Source organism: Perca fluviatilis, chromosome 14, assembly GCF_010015445.1.
Source record: "Perca fluviatilis chromosome 14, GENO_Pfluv_1.0, whole genome shotgun sequence".
NCBI classification, from domain to species: Eukaryota; Metazoa; Chordata; class Actinopteri; order Perciformes; family Percidae; genus Perca; species Perca fluviatilis.
The window spans coordinates 2393528-2407426 of record NC_053125.1 but is presented as its reverse complement, the minus strand read 5'-3'; the positions used below and the strand labels follow the sequence as shown (position 1 = coordinate 2407426).

The 13899-nt window shown below is 40.5% G+C and overlaps 1 protein-coding gene across 16 annotated transcripts in view; it reads right to left on the bottom strand.

Moving 5' to 3' along the window:
• The window catches only part of ank2b (ankyrin 2b, neuronal), a 171309-nt gene that overhangs the window by 42816 nt on the left and 114594 nt on the right, over positions 1-13899 (bottom strand). For 10 of the 16 annotated variants that reach the window (XM_039821740.1, XM_039821745.1, XM_039821738.1 and 7 more), the window contains exons 20-29: positions 13059-13157; positions 12773-12871; positions 12113-12211; positions 11930-12028; positions 10670-10742; positions 9682-9744; positions 6863-7004; positions 5000-5011; positions 2997-3084; positions 2423-2526 (exon numbers count right to left, since the gene is read on the bottom strand). In XM_039821740.1, the coding sequence (XP_039677674.1) occupies positions 2423-2526; positions 2997-3084; positions 5000-5011; positions 6863-7004; positions 9682-9744; positions 10670-10742; positions 11930-12028; positions 12113-12211; positions 12773-12871; positions 13059-13157 (878 nt within the window). The remainder of the gene's footprint in view (positions 1-2422; positions 2527-2996; positions 3085-4999; positions 5012-6862; positions 7005-9681; positions 9745-10669; positions 10743-11929; positions 12029-12112; positions 12212-12772; positions 12872-13058; positions 13158-13899) is intronic. The other 6 variants (XM_039821741.1, XM_039821742.1, XM_039821754.1 and 3 more) reach the window with 2 other exon arrangements.

Below are 13899 nucleotides of genomic sequence, written 5' to 3'. Positions count from 1 at the left end.
AATTACTGAGTGTTGGGTTAGTAAGTGTATATTTGAAGTTCAGACATAGCCAGCCTAGCTGGTTACCACCCTGTCTTTAAGCTAAGCTAAGCTAACCACATCCTGCCTTCTGCCTTCTTCTTAACACTCAGACATGAAATTGATATTGATTGATCAATCTTCTCATCTCACTCTCAGAAACAAAGCAAATAGTTGTATTTCTCAAACTATTTTCTTTAACTATTGTGTTTGGATGTATTTCTCACTCCAGATATCAAGAAGATATATTTGTATAAAACACAGGCGACCCAGACCGATGCTCTAAGAGGAACCCAACAATGCTCTTTTGGAGCATGGCCACATTTCACATGAATCACACCTCGACAGGTCTGGTCTGGGATGAACTTCTCAATTGACTCAATTAAAGTGTGAAGACCCGGTAGAATTTAATACTCATTTTAATTTTTGGGGTAACAGAAATCATATGGAAAGAAACAACACATACTGTATGCATTTATATATTTTACAAGCCATAAGGACGGGAAATCACAAAATAATAAATAATTTAGAGCCAAGTCCCCAGAAATGAATTCACGTTGTTTTGATTTTGAAATGGCACCATTAAATTAGATTCATTTTTAATTTTTTTTATTTCCGTGCTAGTTACTTAATAAAGCTGCTTAAAAGACAACTGTCAGATCGAGGGAGGATTAAAGACAAATTACAAAATCTCAGGAATAATAGAATAATATGTTAAAAAGATACAATATATTCACAGTAACAGCTACCAAGTGAGAGAAAACACTCCACTATCACACTCCAAGCAACTTTTGAATGAAATTTATTTCACCAATTACCAATTATTTCACCAAGATCTTTCAGTAGGCGTGCATATACAGTATCTCACAAAAGTGAGTACACCCCTCACATTTTAGTAAATATTTCATTATATCTTTTAATGGGACAACACTGAAGAAATTACACTTTGCTTCAATGTAAAGTATTAAGTGTACAGCTTGTATAACAGTGTAAATGTGCTGTCTCCTCAAAATAACTCAACACACAGCCATTAATGTCTAAACCGCTGGCAACTAAAGTCAGTCCACCCCTATGTTAAATTCCCATAGAGGCAGGCAGATTTTTATTTTTAAAGGCCAGTTATTTCATGGATCCAGGATACTATGCATCCTGATAAAGTTCACTTGGCCTTTGGAATTAAAATAGCCCCCCCCACATCATCACATACCCTTCACCATACCTAGAGATTGGCATGGGGTACTTTCCATAAAATCATCTCTCAATGCAAATCAAACCAGCTATTAGGCTAACTGAAATAAAACCATGCCAATCTCTAGGTATGGTGAAGGGTATGTGATGATGTTGGGCTATTTTAATTCCAAAGACCAAGGGAACTTTATCAGGATGCATAGTATCCTTGATCCATGAAATGACTTTTGTTGCCAGCGGTTTAGACATGAATGGCTGTGTGTTGAGTTATTTTGAGGAGACAGCACATTTACACTGTTATACAAGCTGTACACTTAAAGCGCCCATATTATACTCATTTTCAGGTTCATAACTGTATTTTAAGGTTGTACCAGAATAGGTTTACATGGTTTAATTTTCAAAAAACACCATATTTTTGTTGTACTGCACAGCTCTCTCTCACTGCTGTAGATCCTCTTTTCACCTGGTTTCTGTTTTAGCTACAGAGTGAGACCTCTTTTCTTCTTCTTCTTCTGTACTATCTTTGATTGCACACACACATGCTCAGTAGCTCAGATGTAGATCATGTCAGCTAGCTAGCTCCATAGAAGTAAAAGACAGGCTGTTTCTCCAACTTCAGTCAGTTACAAGGCATGATTAGCTGGGAGACTTCTAAATGAGGGCGCACATGTAAGTAGTTCTTTTGTAGATTATGGTGAACGTGTGTGTGTTGTAGCAGTGCTTTGCTATTGAGAACGAGGTACCATGCTAGTGTTAGCATTAGCGTTAGCATGCTAACGCTAACGCTACGAGCTAACGGTTGCGGTTAGCCAGTTCATTTCGGATTGTGACGTCACAGTCCAAGCCGATTTTGAACAGCTCACCAGGAGACTGAAGGCAGGACACATTCAGAAACCGTATCTCACTCAAAACAGCATGGATGGATTTTTTTCAAAGTTTGTATGTGTGTGGAAGCACCAGAGACACAAAAGAACACCCCAAATACCAGAAAAAAGTGTTTTTTTCATAATATGGGCACTTTAATACTTTACATTGTAGCAAAGTGTAATTTCTTCAGTGTTTACCCATTAAAAGATATAATGAAATATTTACTAAAATGTGAGGGGTGTACTCACTTTTGTGAGATACTGTATATTCAAACATGTTGTACATCCTGTGCTCACATCTGAGTACAATATGTAAGAGTGTAACATTGTTTATGTCTGACTGTACCTACCCAGAGTGAATGGGGCTGGAGGATAACGCCACGTTGTCCAGGTTCTCTGTGCCCCAACTCAGACGATACGAATCCCTCTCATTCTCTCTGGCAAGTGACGAAAGCTGGAATCAAACAACCAACCTCTTATCAGACATACACTACAAATGGTTGAATGTAGCAATACCAACTCAAAATAATATGTATATATACTGTGTAGAGCTGAAACAATTCAAAATTTTACTGTACAATTAATTAAAAAAATATTTATTATGTATTACAGTTTTGAATAATTCCCAGGAGACATCTTTTGGTTATGTGACCCAAATAATGTCAAAAAGTCCAATACACAGCATATGAAGTAAACCACGCCTCTTTATTATCATAAAATGTATACTTGTTTATATATACCATAACAATTGACTATTACCATCAACAGTTATACCCCTTAGGACTAATGTTAGCAATTAATTGCAGTTAAACAAAGAAATGGCGATTATGTAAAATAATTGCGATTAGATAATTATATAATAATTGTTACAGGCCTACTACTGTGCGTATATATATATGTATGTACATTGAGCAGGTACTTTACCTGTTGACTGGCGAGCATCTCATCCATCAGGCCTTCATGCTTAGGGGAGTAGTAGCTGTGGTGAGTGGGGGTGAAGGACCTGTCGGAACTGGAGCACAGAAGAAGAAAAGCATTGAAGCCAGAGAAGCTCAGAGCTTATGACAATAGCAGAGATCACAGCGGTTGGAAATGAATACAGGAAATATACACTTTACATTCCACAAACAGGGCGAAATGTTCACAGGAAAACTCTCAAAACCAGTTGATATGGACAAGAGTTATTTAATTTCCTATGCTGGAGCTCATGACATTTATGAATGTCAGTGAGGAAAAACTGAATGGACTCATTACAATCAAACTGACTTTTAAATGTCACTGGTAAAACAAGATCTATGTTGGCATTAGTGTTGTTTTAACACGAATAATGCCACAATAAAAGATTAACATCATCAAGGCTCACATTGTGTCACACACTTTCATGTGTGTCACATCACATTTTGCTATCTTAACAGGCACATATGACATACTGCTGATTTACTAAAGCTTTATTACCACGATACTAGTATTGCTGGTAACCTAATGTGATTTAGGAATTACCCCCCCTTGTCTGTGTGTCATGCGGCATATTCACACAGGATAAGTGAAGTCTGTATTTTAACATACTGACATTGTCCTCCACATATGATGTACAGGCTCTGTCAAAACTTTAATTTGTAACCACCAACGATGCCAAAATAACCCTGAATCACAGATGCCGATACGCCCGGGAGGGACTAATATTATCACGTGACCTCTGTGTTTGGCCAAATATGGTCGGTAATTTGCGGTGGAATTCTTACTTGACAAATGACATGACAGACATGGCAGATTCGAAAAAGGAGTCTACAGCTGCACTAGCATGTGCATACCACTCTAAGGTTGTACAGTGGTGTTTTAAACAAATACATAAGCCTGCAAACATGCTCGTATTGTCAATGCTACATGCTGATATTATGCAGGTGTAATCATTAGGCAATAGATGAGGGTGGATGAAGGGTTTAACATCCCCCTTGTTAGCTACATGACCAAAATGCATGCCCCTTGTTAAACTGCCACCCCTCTCTCCCTCCCCCCAGCAGCAGAGAGAGTGCAGGGGCAGAATGTGTTATTCTAGTCTGCCTAACTCTTTATCTGACTGAGGTTTGTGTCAGTTTAATCTCGCATTGCCAGTCCACAGTGCTGTAGAGGAAGGTCTGGCTAATCCACAACATATTCTGGGATGGTAGAAAACCATGCTCTGGTTTATTGGCATTTCTTTAAACCAATCACAATCGTCTTGGGCGGTGCTAAGCTTCGGATGGAGCCACGGTGCCTCTGCAGACTAGTCTCAGGAAGGAACTTGTTTTGGTGGAACATGTGTACGTTCAAAAGTAGTTTTAGTCGTGCAACAGAAAACTCAGATTGGACAGATAGTCTAGCTAGCTGTCTGGATTTACCCTGCAGAGATCTGAGGAGCAGTTAACCATAGTCCTCACAAATCCACCGGAGGTTAGAACGCCAACACAAAGGAAGAGGAAGGGGACGGACATCTGGCCGAAAATTAGGGACATCCGGCAGAATTTCAGGCGGCAACGGAGCAATCCCGGAAGTGGAACGTCGTTGATATAGACTAGTGCAAGTTAGAATCTATGGCCCGAGCATGGCTCTGAAACATCAGCAGCCTAACTCTGCTTGTGTATTGGGAAATCCATGGCGCTGTCCCTGGTGCTGAAGTAGCAGACAGATTTGCAAGTGTCGCGCCATTCTGTCAGTTTTGTCTTGGATCTATTACATTCTAGAAACTATATAGCTGGGGTGGGGGTGGGGGAAGTCATTCATTGTGTGGTTTGCTTGTCTCGGGTGAACAAAACAAACCCGGGTTCGTCCCATTATTAATTAACACATCGCCTGTGATGTTTACTATGGTCACCATTTTAGTTAACAGTAGTGTGTTATAATGTTGGCAAGCTAACATTAGCTTATTAGCAGCAAGCGTCAGCACATACCTTTGCCTTTGACTATGGAGGCATGACAAGGAAGACCAACAACGAAGAATGACCAGGAGAGGTTGCAAAAAACACACACAAATACACACAGATACACACAAATACAGGCGGTTAGTTGTTGAGTGTCACATGTCCATACAGATACACACACACACTGATTCTTAATATACATTGGACAACAACATCTCCACAGGGACAGTTGTTTGCTCCATGGAGCAGATGAGATTTGTTTGTGCATGAAGTAGATGAGCGTAAACATTTGCTTTGAGTCAGCTGCAACTAGAGCTGCACGATATGAGGAAAATATCTAATTGGGATTATTTTGACTGATATTGCGATATGATTCACGATATTGGAGGGAATGATCGTTTTTGTATAATTCTTCTCATTTTAATGAAAAAAATTAAAAGGATCATAGTGTGATTTTTGCGAGGATCTGAACCAAACGCCAAAGATTTTTTTCTGAAGTCTGTAGGATAGGATTCGTAGGCTGGGAACGTCTCTGCAGCACTATAATACTTCATTCAGAATGTTTTGACACATATTTTGCCTTTAACAAATGTTGCTCCCTACAACTTGGATATTGCACTAAACCATATTGTGATTTCAATAAAATTGCAATTCACTGTGCAGCCCTAGATGCACACCATGCATTTTTTTTATTACAGAAAAAACTTCCAGGCGGAGTTGGGGGCTTTCACACCTGACAGACCGAAACAAGGTCCAGATCAAGGTTCATGTTTTTGCATTTGATCCGGTTAGTTTTGGTTCACACTGCAGTTATGCAGGCGGACTAAAGATCTATATGTGACAAAACTACGTCCTGCCGTCATCACATATGTGAGCTGCGTCTCCAGATACTTAATACATAGGCTAATTGATTGGTTTGTAGATGGGCTTAGATAGAGTCGGTGGGCGGGGCTTAACATAATGACGGCAGAGTTGCGACAGGTTCCGCGTGAATTCCCTGAAAACAAAGAAGATGGCTGCTGCTGCTGCGAACAGCGGTCTTTGGAATCGGCTTTGGCCGTGACTCCGGAAGACTTGGAGTTAAGCTTTTCTTTGAGAAAAGAACAAAGAACGGCACTGAAGTCATTCTTAAAAAAGGAAGATGTGTTCGGAGTTTTGCCGACCGGATACGGCAAAAGTTTAATCTATCAACTAGCGTTGCTCTGGTTGGTTGTAGCGCTATCCTAGGGAATTTGAAAGACAACCGTTTATCCCGCCCCTCGGATTGAGCCCTGCCAATGGTGAGTTCTCAGATCCAACATCTGGATGTGGGTCTGGCTTGTCAGGCTGGTTCTCCCCTACTACTCTTTTTGTTTTCTTGCGATGTAGCATTTATTCAGAGACAAACGGAAACCTAGACTGTACATTTACTACCACTTAACAAGTAAACTGCTGATGTATTCTCAGCTCCGATAGCCGACAGCTATCTGCTCTGATTGCTGACACCGACTCTCTCTCTCTCTCTCTCTCTCTCTCTCTCTCTCTCTCTCTCTCTCTCTCTCTCTCTCATGTACACACTAAGCACTGAGCTGTTCCTTAAAGGAACACCAAGATAGCCTGCCAGAGCTTCCTGTATTTGGTACGAATGTCTGAACCATCCAAAAAATGCTTTCACACTAGAAACTAACCGGACCATGGTTCAGTTTCAGACCACCTCTTTTGGTCGGACCAAATTTCACACCTGTAACTTTGGTTCAGATCAAACTGAAAAGTCTGAAGGACCGGACCAAACGAGGTACAGTAGGTGGGAAAGCCCCCTTAGTCAGTTGGTTTACTAAAGCCACACTGAACCCCTTACCAAATTGTTGTAGTTGCTTGTTAGCTAACTTCGACATGTGACAGAGTGTGCTGTACCTGTCAGTGCGTCCCCCTTCAAGGCTGAAGCGGAGGTAGTTCATTCCATCCAGATACTGTCCTGGCAGGGAGTCATCTCCCAGCTCCCTGAGGTCCTCCGCCCTCAGATACTCCCCCCCATCGCCTGTCATCGTGTCATCACCTGGAGAGAGAAAAGAGAAGGGTGGAGGGGACATTTCATAGTTTGGTGGATAATGTAATGCTTTAGATAACATACGTGCCATACAGAATGCTGCCTAACATTGCCCTGCTTAGGCTTGGGATGAGACCACAGAGGAAGACATGTTTAATGCACAGACTAGAATCAGAACTTGTGAACAGAATGTATTATAGTGATCCAGTAGCAGTATCTCAGCAGTGAGAAACAAAATGGTAAGTATGATAACATCATATGCAGCTGCTAACCTGCTAAGCTACTACTCCCCTCAGCATATTAGCCAATATTAGCCCATTGCAGATAAATGACAAGAAATTGAAGAACCAAATTGCCAAGATAAACGTGAAACAGTGTCACCGTTTTTAAAAAAAGGGTCTGTGCGCCGGTTGCATGGTTCAAATGGTTGTACTTAGTGTCTTCATTAATTCATGGGTGTGTTTTGGGCGTAATATGCAATAAACCAATCAGAGTGTCATCTCCAATTCCCTTTAAAAGCCAGGCGCGTTAGGACCTTGGAGCATTGCTATTATGATGGAGGATTTGCTAAGCAGGAAGGATAGATGTTCAGGAGAAGAAACTGATCTGCTCTGCACAAAGTGATATCATAATATTATTCTGTTAAAATAACAATGAAATGCTGCGTTATTGACTTTAGACCAGGTTTTTGTTGGTCAATGGCACAATCACTTTCCGCTGCCTCAAGAAAGCAATACGCTCAGAATGCACCTGAACACACCTCCCTGTAAGACCAGCACGCCCATGGGCCACAGATGGGCGCAGGTGTGTTTGCTATTTAAACGACGTGGGTGCTGGACGGGAAATTGACAACTGCGTTGGTCTTAAACTAACAAAGACACTGCACCGGGTGCAAGATAGGACCCATAGTGTGACTCTGTGTCTCATCTCTAACGCAAATTAATCAATCAATCAATTATAGATAATCCTTCTTAATACTGGAGGGGTTAGACATGGCTTCATTTCTTTTTGCAGAAAACACAATTTCAATATAATTTACAGTAATCTTGTTCAACACTTGATTCATCAGGTATTACAAGAATTACTGTAAACTACAAGATTACAAAATATATTACCAGAACTAAGTAAGCTGTATCATTGAGGTTCATAGGCCTCACACAGTGTGTGTGTGTGTGTCAGTGAGAGACAAAAAACACAAAGCAAAGGCACACACAGTGTATGTTAATATTGTTAGTAAGACCTGTGCTGAGCTACCGTTGTATGATTGTACGATTACGGTTCTATGGCCAATAGGGTTGCTTTAATATAGCAGAGTTTCAAATGTTTAGTTCTACCCAATCATACGCTAACCTTAATAAGTGTGACTTTCTCTTTTGTGTTTCCCTGACGATGGCCTGACAATTCTACCTGCCACTGCCAAAAATGTAGCCACATTTTTGGGGTGGTGGGTGCTAATTACAGACCCTGTATTAGCCTTGTCCTTTCATCTTCTGACCCCTGCTCTCCCATGCATCATACATTTAAGTATTCCCATCACTGTTAAAACTCCAGGTGCATGCAGCAGTCCTTCACTTTTCTGTATTGTTCCTGGCTCATGGAAAAGATGAAGAGACAAGGTTTGTAACAGAAGAACGGGAATGGAGAGAGATTTCCTTCTTGAAAGAGCTGTGTAGATTGAATTATTACTTTATGTTATCACTATTATTATTACTTCAACTTCTTATACTGGCTACCTGGAGAGGGAGGAGTCTAAGAAGGAGATAAAACACATTTTAAAGATATATCATTCAGGGAGTTGTGATGTTCATGTTTAGTTGAAGCAAACTCAAATCTCAACTCAAATGCCAAATCCGGCCCCTTTGATCAGGCGCGCCTATCAATTAAGGTTCACTGTAAATCCCACTTTTTTGCCCCTTTTTCCGACGTTGTTGTAGTTGTTTTTATTGCTTTTTTTCAACCTTTTTTTGCGCTTTTGCTATGATGGCTAAGGAACTTTTTGCTGACTTTTTCAGGACTTTATGTCGACCACACAGTAAGTGACAAAGCTATATGAGACATGCAATAATATAGTCAAAGATATTTGACATTTTCGAAATAAAAGCATGTCAATAAACTACACGTCTGGCCCTTGATGTGATTCTCTTATCCAGTCCGGCCCTTAGTGAAGATGAGTTTGACACTACCGCCCTTGTGCTTCTCTTTAATTCTGTCATCAATGTAGGTAACCTTTGTATTTGATATGATAAAAAAAAAACATACTAGTACATGATGTATGGAGCTGGAGCTGACAATGGCAGTTACCCTAGCTTAGCATTAAGACTGGAGGATACAGATGGCCTGGCTCTCTTCACGTAACTCCCCGTAAACCACATATTGTTGTGTTTTAGTGATTGATGTGACTGATGAGCCTTTAACAAAACCGTTCCTTTAAATGTACATCAGCAAATGATGTGCGTTGATGCTTTGAGCCTTTTAATAAGAAGACCCTCATGAGTGAAATCTTTTTGGCTCAGTTCAACTTCAACCACTTTCTCGGTATCACTGGTATCCAAATATACTGCAGTTAGTATCGTAGCACTTAGCCAAATGGCAGTTGGTACAGGCTCATTCACCATGCATAACACACTACCCCACTCCTGGTGCAATCAGCACAGCAAGTCTGCACACAACGCAGCGTGCTGAATACCTTCCACATCCATGGGGTCGTCTGACATAACATCATCATCATCATCATCAATGGCTTTCAATGCTGTGGGTGGACAGCACAGTCACTCACTACTTCCTAAAATCTGCTAATGGCTGAAAAGACCTCTGAACTTTTCTCAAAAGGGAGACAGAAATGTACAACACAGTTTGGGCTAACTGTAATGTAGGTCTTTGAAGGCTGATGCCGATGTAGCAGATACTCCGAAGGGAACATTTTCATTAGGAGCTCATAAACATTACAGTACTAGTTTGGCGATCAATCTCCCTAAAGCTGTAGTAATCAATTAACAATTCTTTTGCCCACTTGGCGGGACAGAACACAATATCTGACACATTAATACCTTATAAAGTTGTAATGGCTAACATGTTAGCAAACACTTTCCTTTTGACCCATCTATCTGACACGGAGTAATATTAGAATACATTTTGAGTTGTGCTCAAGGCCACCTGACGATACTTTTAGCTCTGCTTTGTCCTCCACCAACTCCTGGCTCTTTAGCCGCTAGATGTTCCACTTTCTCCTACAGCTACACTCTTATTTCCTCTGTTTGGTGCAGGGCAGGTAGAGTACAGTAAGCTTTATGGCCGTCAACAGCTGCCTGCTGCTGCTGGAAACAAGGAGATTTATAGGGCATTTAACCAAATCAATGAACTAAAAGAGGCTAAAAAGCTTCTATTTGTCATTATCACCGTTTTATATTTGACATAGGCATTGTTAATATAAAATGATCAATTAGTGCTTCTTTAAAGCAGGGTGAGTGTAAGGGTTCCCTAGCCGTAATGGAAACATATTCACTAGCAGGGAAACTGACCAGTAAACTAACGTGGGCTCAACACACAAACTGGGCTTTGTTGTGTGCCTAACAGTTGATTTAGTTCAGCATCTAGCTCATTGATAGTGCTGTTGGACACATGGTTAGAATACCAGTGAGAAGGCTGCACTGTGGGTTAATGTTGACATGACTCACCCTCTTCATCCGAGACATCCAGCACTTCAGTCATGGTCTCTGGCACATTTAGCTTGTGTTTCTCTGTCACCGTCTGGCAGCATGGGAGGAAAGAGATCCATTAACTGCACTTCACATCGTACACATAGGTAAACCTAGCTGCAACCAATGCAGTGTACCATAATAGCCCTGCAATATATCCTACCTTATAATGTTCAGTGTTTGTTTTAGATGTTGATTTAATTGTACTGTACATTTATCCTTTACAGCAAGCAATTTGTGTTACTTCTGCCCAAAATGTCAATCAAAAACCACAGCTCTCCTCCCGGGTATTTGGAGTGGGTGTTGGTTTTGATTGACATTTTGGGCAGAAGTCAGAGAATTGCTTTCTGTAAACGATACATGTTATTTGGGTGTTGTAAATGATGAATGGTAGACAGTAGACAGTAACACAATTAATTATCAGAGCTGCACCGTTTCAAATCAAATGGCAGTCAAGTTTATCAGAACAATCAACAATTTATCACTCAATCTATCAATTCACATTCATTTCATCACTTCAGTTTTTTTCAATTACAGTACTTTTTGTTACTTCCAGCCTTGAGGCCACTTTCCTTAAATGATAAGCAGGTTTTGTGTTGTGAATGATGGATGATGAATGTAAGATGGGGGAAAATTATGGAAAATGGCTGTTTTCATTATATCATGACTGTTTTAATCAAATCGGCTTCACATTAGTCAGATCACTTGATAATGTATAACTCTAATTTTCAAGTCACATGCATTATTATCACCTCCATGTTTATCACTTCATTTTTGCGACTTTCACCGCTGATATGTCAAAGCTTAGTGTTTGTTTTCCACCAATGCACGTTTCCATTCCAGCACAGATTCTTGCTGTCTCTAACATAACCTTGAACTTTAGATTATAATGGGAATTTAATATGATTTGTTGGAGCACAGGTAATTGGTTAAAGGACTTTATGGATTTGCTGTCAATGGAACGGGCCGCATCAGCCCTCTATGAATGTGACCGAGGAGATGAAGGACCCTGGAAAAACTGGACATATAAATGAATTTACTGAAAATTACTACTATGGTTCTGCCGCTGACCCCCACCCATCCAGTCTGTTGTACTCTGTATTGTAATGTCTGATGAGATTGTGATCTTGTGTTGTATGTGTATGTGGCTTGTGATTGTTTTGTCAGAAAAAAAAGATGTGTTGTCGGGCGTGTGTGTGTGTGTGTGTGTGTGTGTGTGTGTGTGTGTGTGTGCCGTACCGTTGTGGTGGTTATGATCTCCTCAGTGACCACCCTCAGCGTATCCACCACAGAGATGTAGCCCAGCCTCCGAGCGATCCCCAGGGCAGTGTTACCATTCTGGACGAGGAAGCACAGTGAATGACATGTGTGTCTATGCACTGTAAAGTGTGTGTGTTTGCATTAATGTGGCTGTTTACGTACCACGGTGATAGCGTTGGGCTTGGCACCGCTTTGCAGCAGCACGTTGAGGATGTGTGTGTTTCCTTGCTGCGCTGCCTGGTGAAGAGGAGTGTAGCCATTCTGGAGAGGGGAGAATACAGAAGATAAAACCAGTCAATCATCAAATAAAGTGATTATTCATAGCTTGCTTTTCAGTTGTAAACCTGCTTTTATCTTGATTTTATTTGAGAGATTATTTTGTTGAATGTTTTTTTCTCCCATCTCTCTCTCGCTCTCCTATTTCCTAATTGGTTGAACCTTGAGTAGTTGTATTCGTATTAGATTAAGAGTCCTTGTGTCAGTTTTTGGTGTGTTTTCGTAGTTGTGTGTCATGATGGATGTCATACTCGTGCTGCAGAACATAAACATACATAAAAACATAAAAAGATATGTTGTTAGAATAACAGGTTTCTTGGTGTGTAGCAATATGGAGGGAAATAATTCATTATGACATGGGATTATCTTGTTCCAATGTTGAAAAGATCTGGTTATAATCAGAAAACTCTGACTTAAGAGAAGAAGCAGCATGTTAGAAATAATAATGGTGGAATACAATAATAGCACAATATTTAAAAAAAAGTATGTTAACAATGGTGCATGCAGATAAAAATGACTATCTGAGTGCTTTAGTAGTATTAGTACCTTGGTCTTGGCATTGACATTGGCTCCATTCTGAAGCAGGAAGTTGACCATCTTGGCGTTACCATAGTGACAGGCTACAATTAGCGGGGTGTATCCCAACTGCAAAACAACAGCTGATCAGAAGAATAACACAAAAAAGACTTACATTTATAGAGACACATTCTAAGAATACTGTTATTGAAGATGATGGTTTCAAAAGAATTGGCAATGACCCTGAATAATATTATTTATAGCCAGTAGGTGTAAAGATAGACGCCAAGAAAGAATGAAGTATGATTGTTCATACTTTGGTCTGCTGGTCGAGGTTGGCTCCGTTTTTGGCTAGGATCTCGGCAACAGCCACTTTATCCTCCTGGGCTGCCAGATGGAGGGCAGTCAGGCCGCTCTGCGTGAGGAACACACACACACACACACACACACACACACACACACACACACACATACACACACACAGACAGACAGATTCAGACACATTGTGTCCATTATTTTTTGTCGAATAATAATAATAATGGAGCTCCTTTGACACAGTAAAGACTATATCGTTTGTCCTATGAAACAGGTTTGGTTAAGATTGCATTACTTGATTGATAGGGTGATTAAAGATATGGTAGCTAGTGTGTAAATGTCCTGGCAGTTACTTAGGATTCGGATTTACCAAGTGATCGAACAATAGTCAGACATGTTGTCGCTTTAACTGTAGCAAGGTACAATAGAGCTAAACAGTGGGGTTCCGGCAGAAAAAAAACCCCGTCAATTTTCTCCATTAAGATTTAGATTATCATCCATAATGTCTAAACCATCTGGGGTAGCTACGAGATTACGACTACGCTGGTTTGTGCTCCTGTAAAAGCTAGAAGTCTTTATGAAATCAACCTTGTTTTACAGTAAGAGAAACGTGTTTTATTCACGATCTTATGGAGAAAAACTACACTGGCCACGATCCTAAGCGTAACAGAGACATCTCTGATTGGTCCAAATCGCTGTTACCATGGAAATGTTAACCGTACCTGCAAACCTATCTGATAGTCTTCTACCTTTGGCTTTTTTGTTGTTTTTTGCGCCGAATCAAATGTTTTATGGTCATGATTCCTCTCGTAGCTGGTTGGCTTGGTTCCAGACGTAAAAAC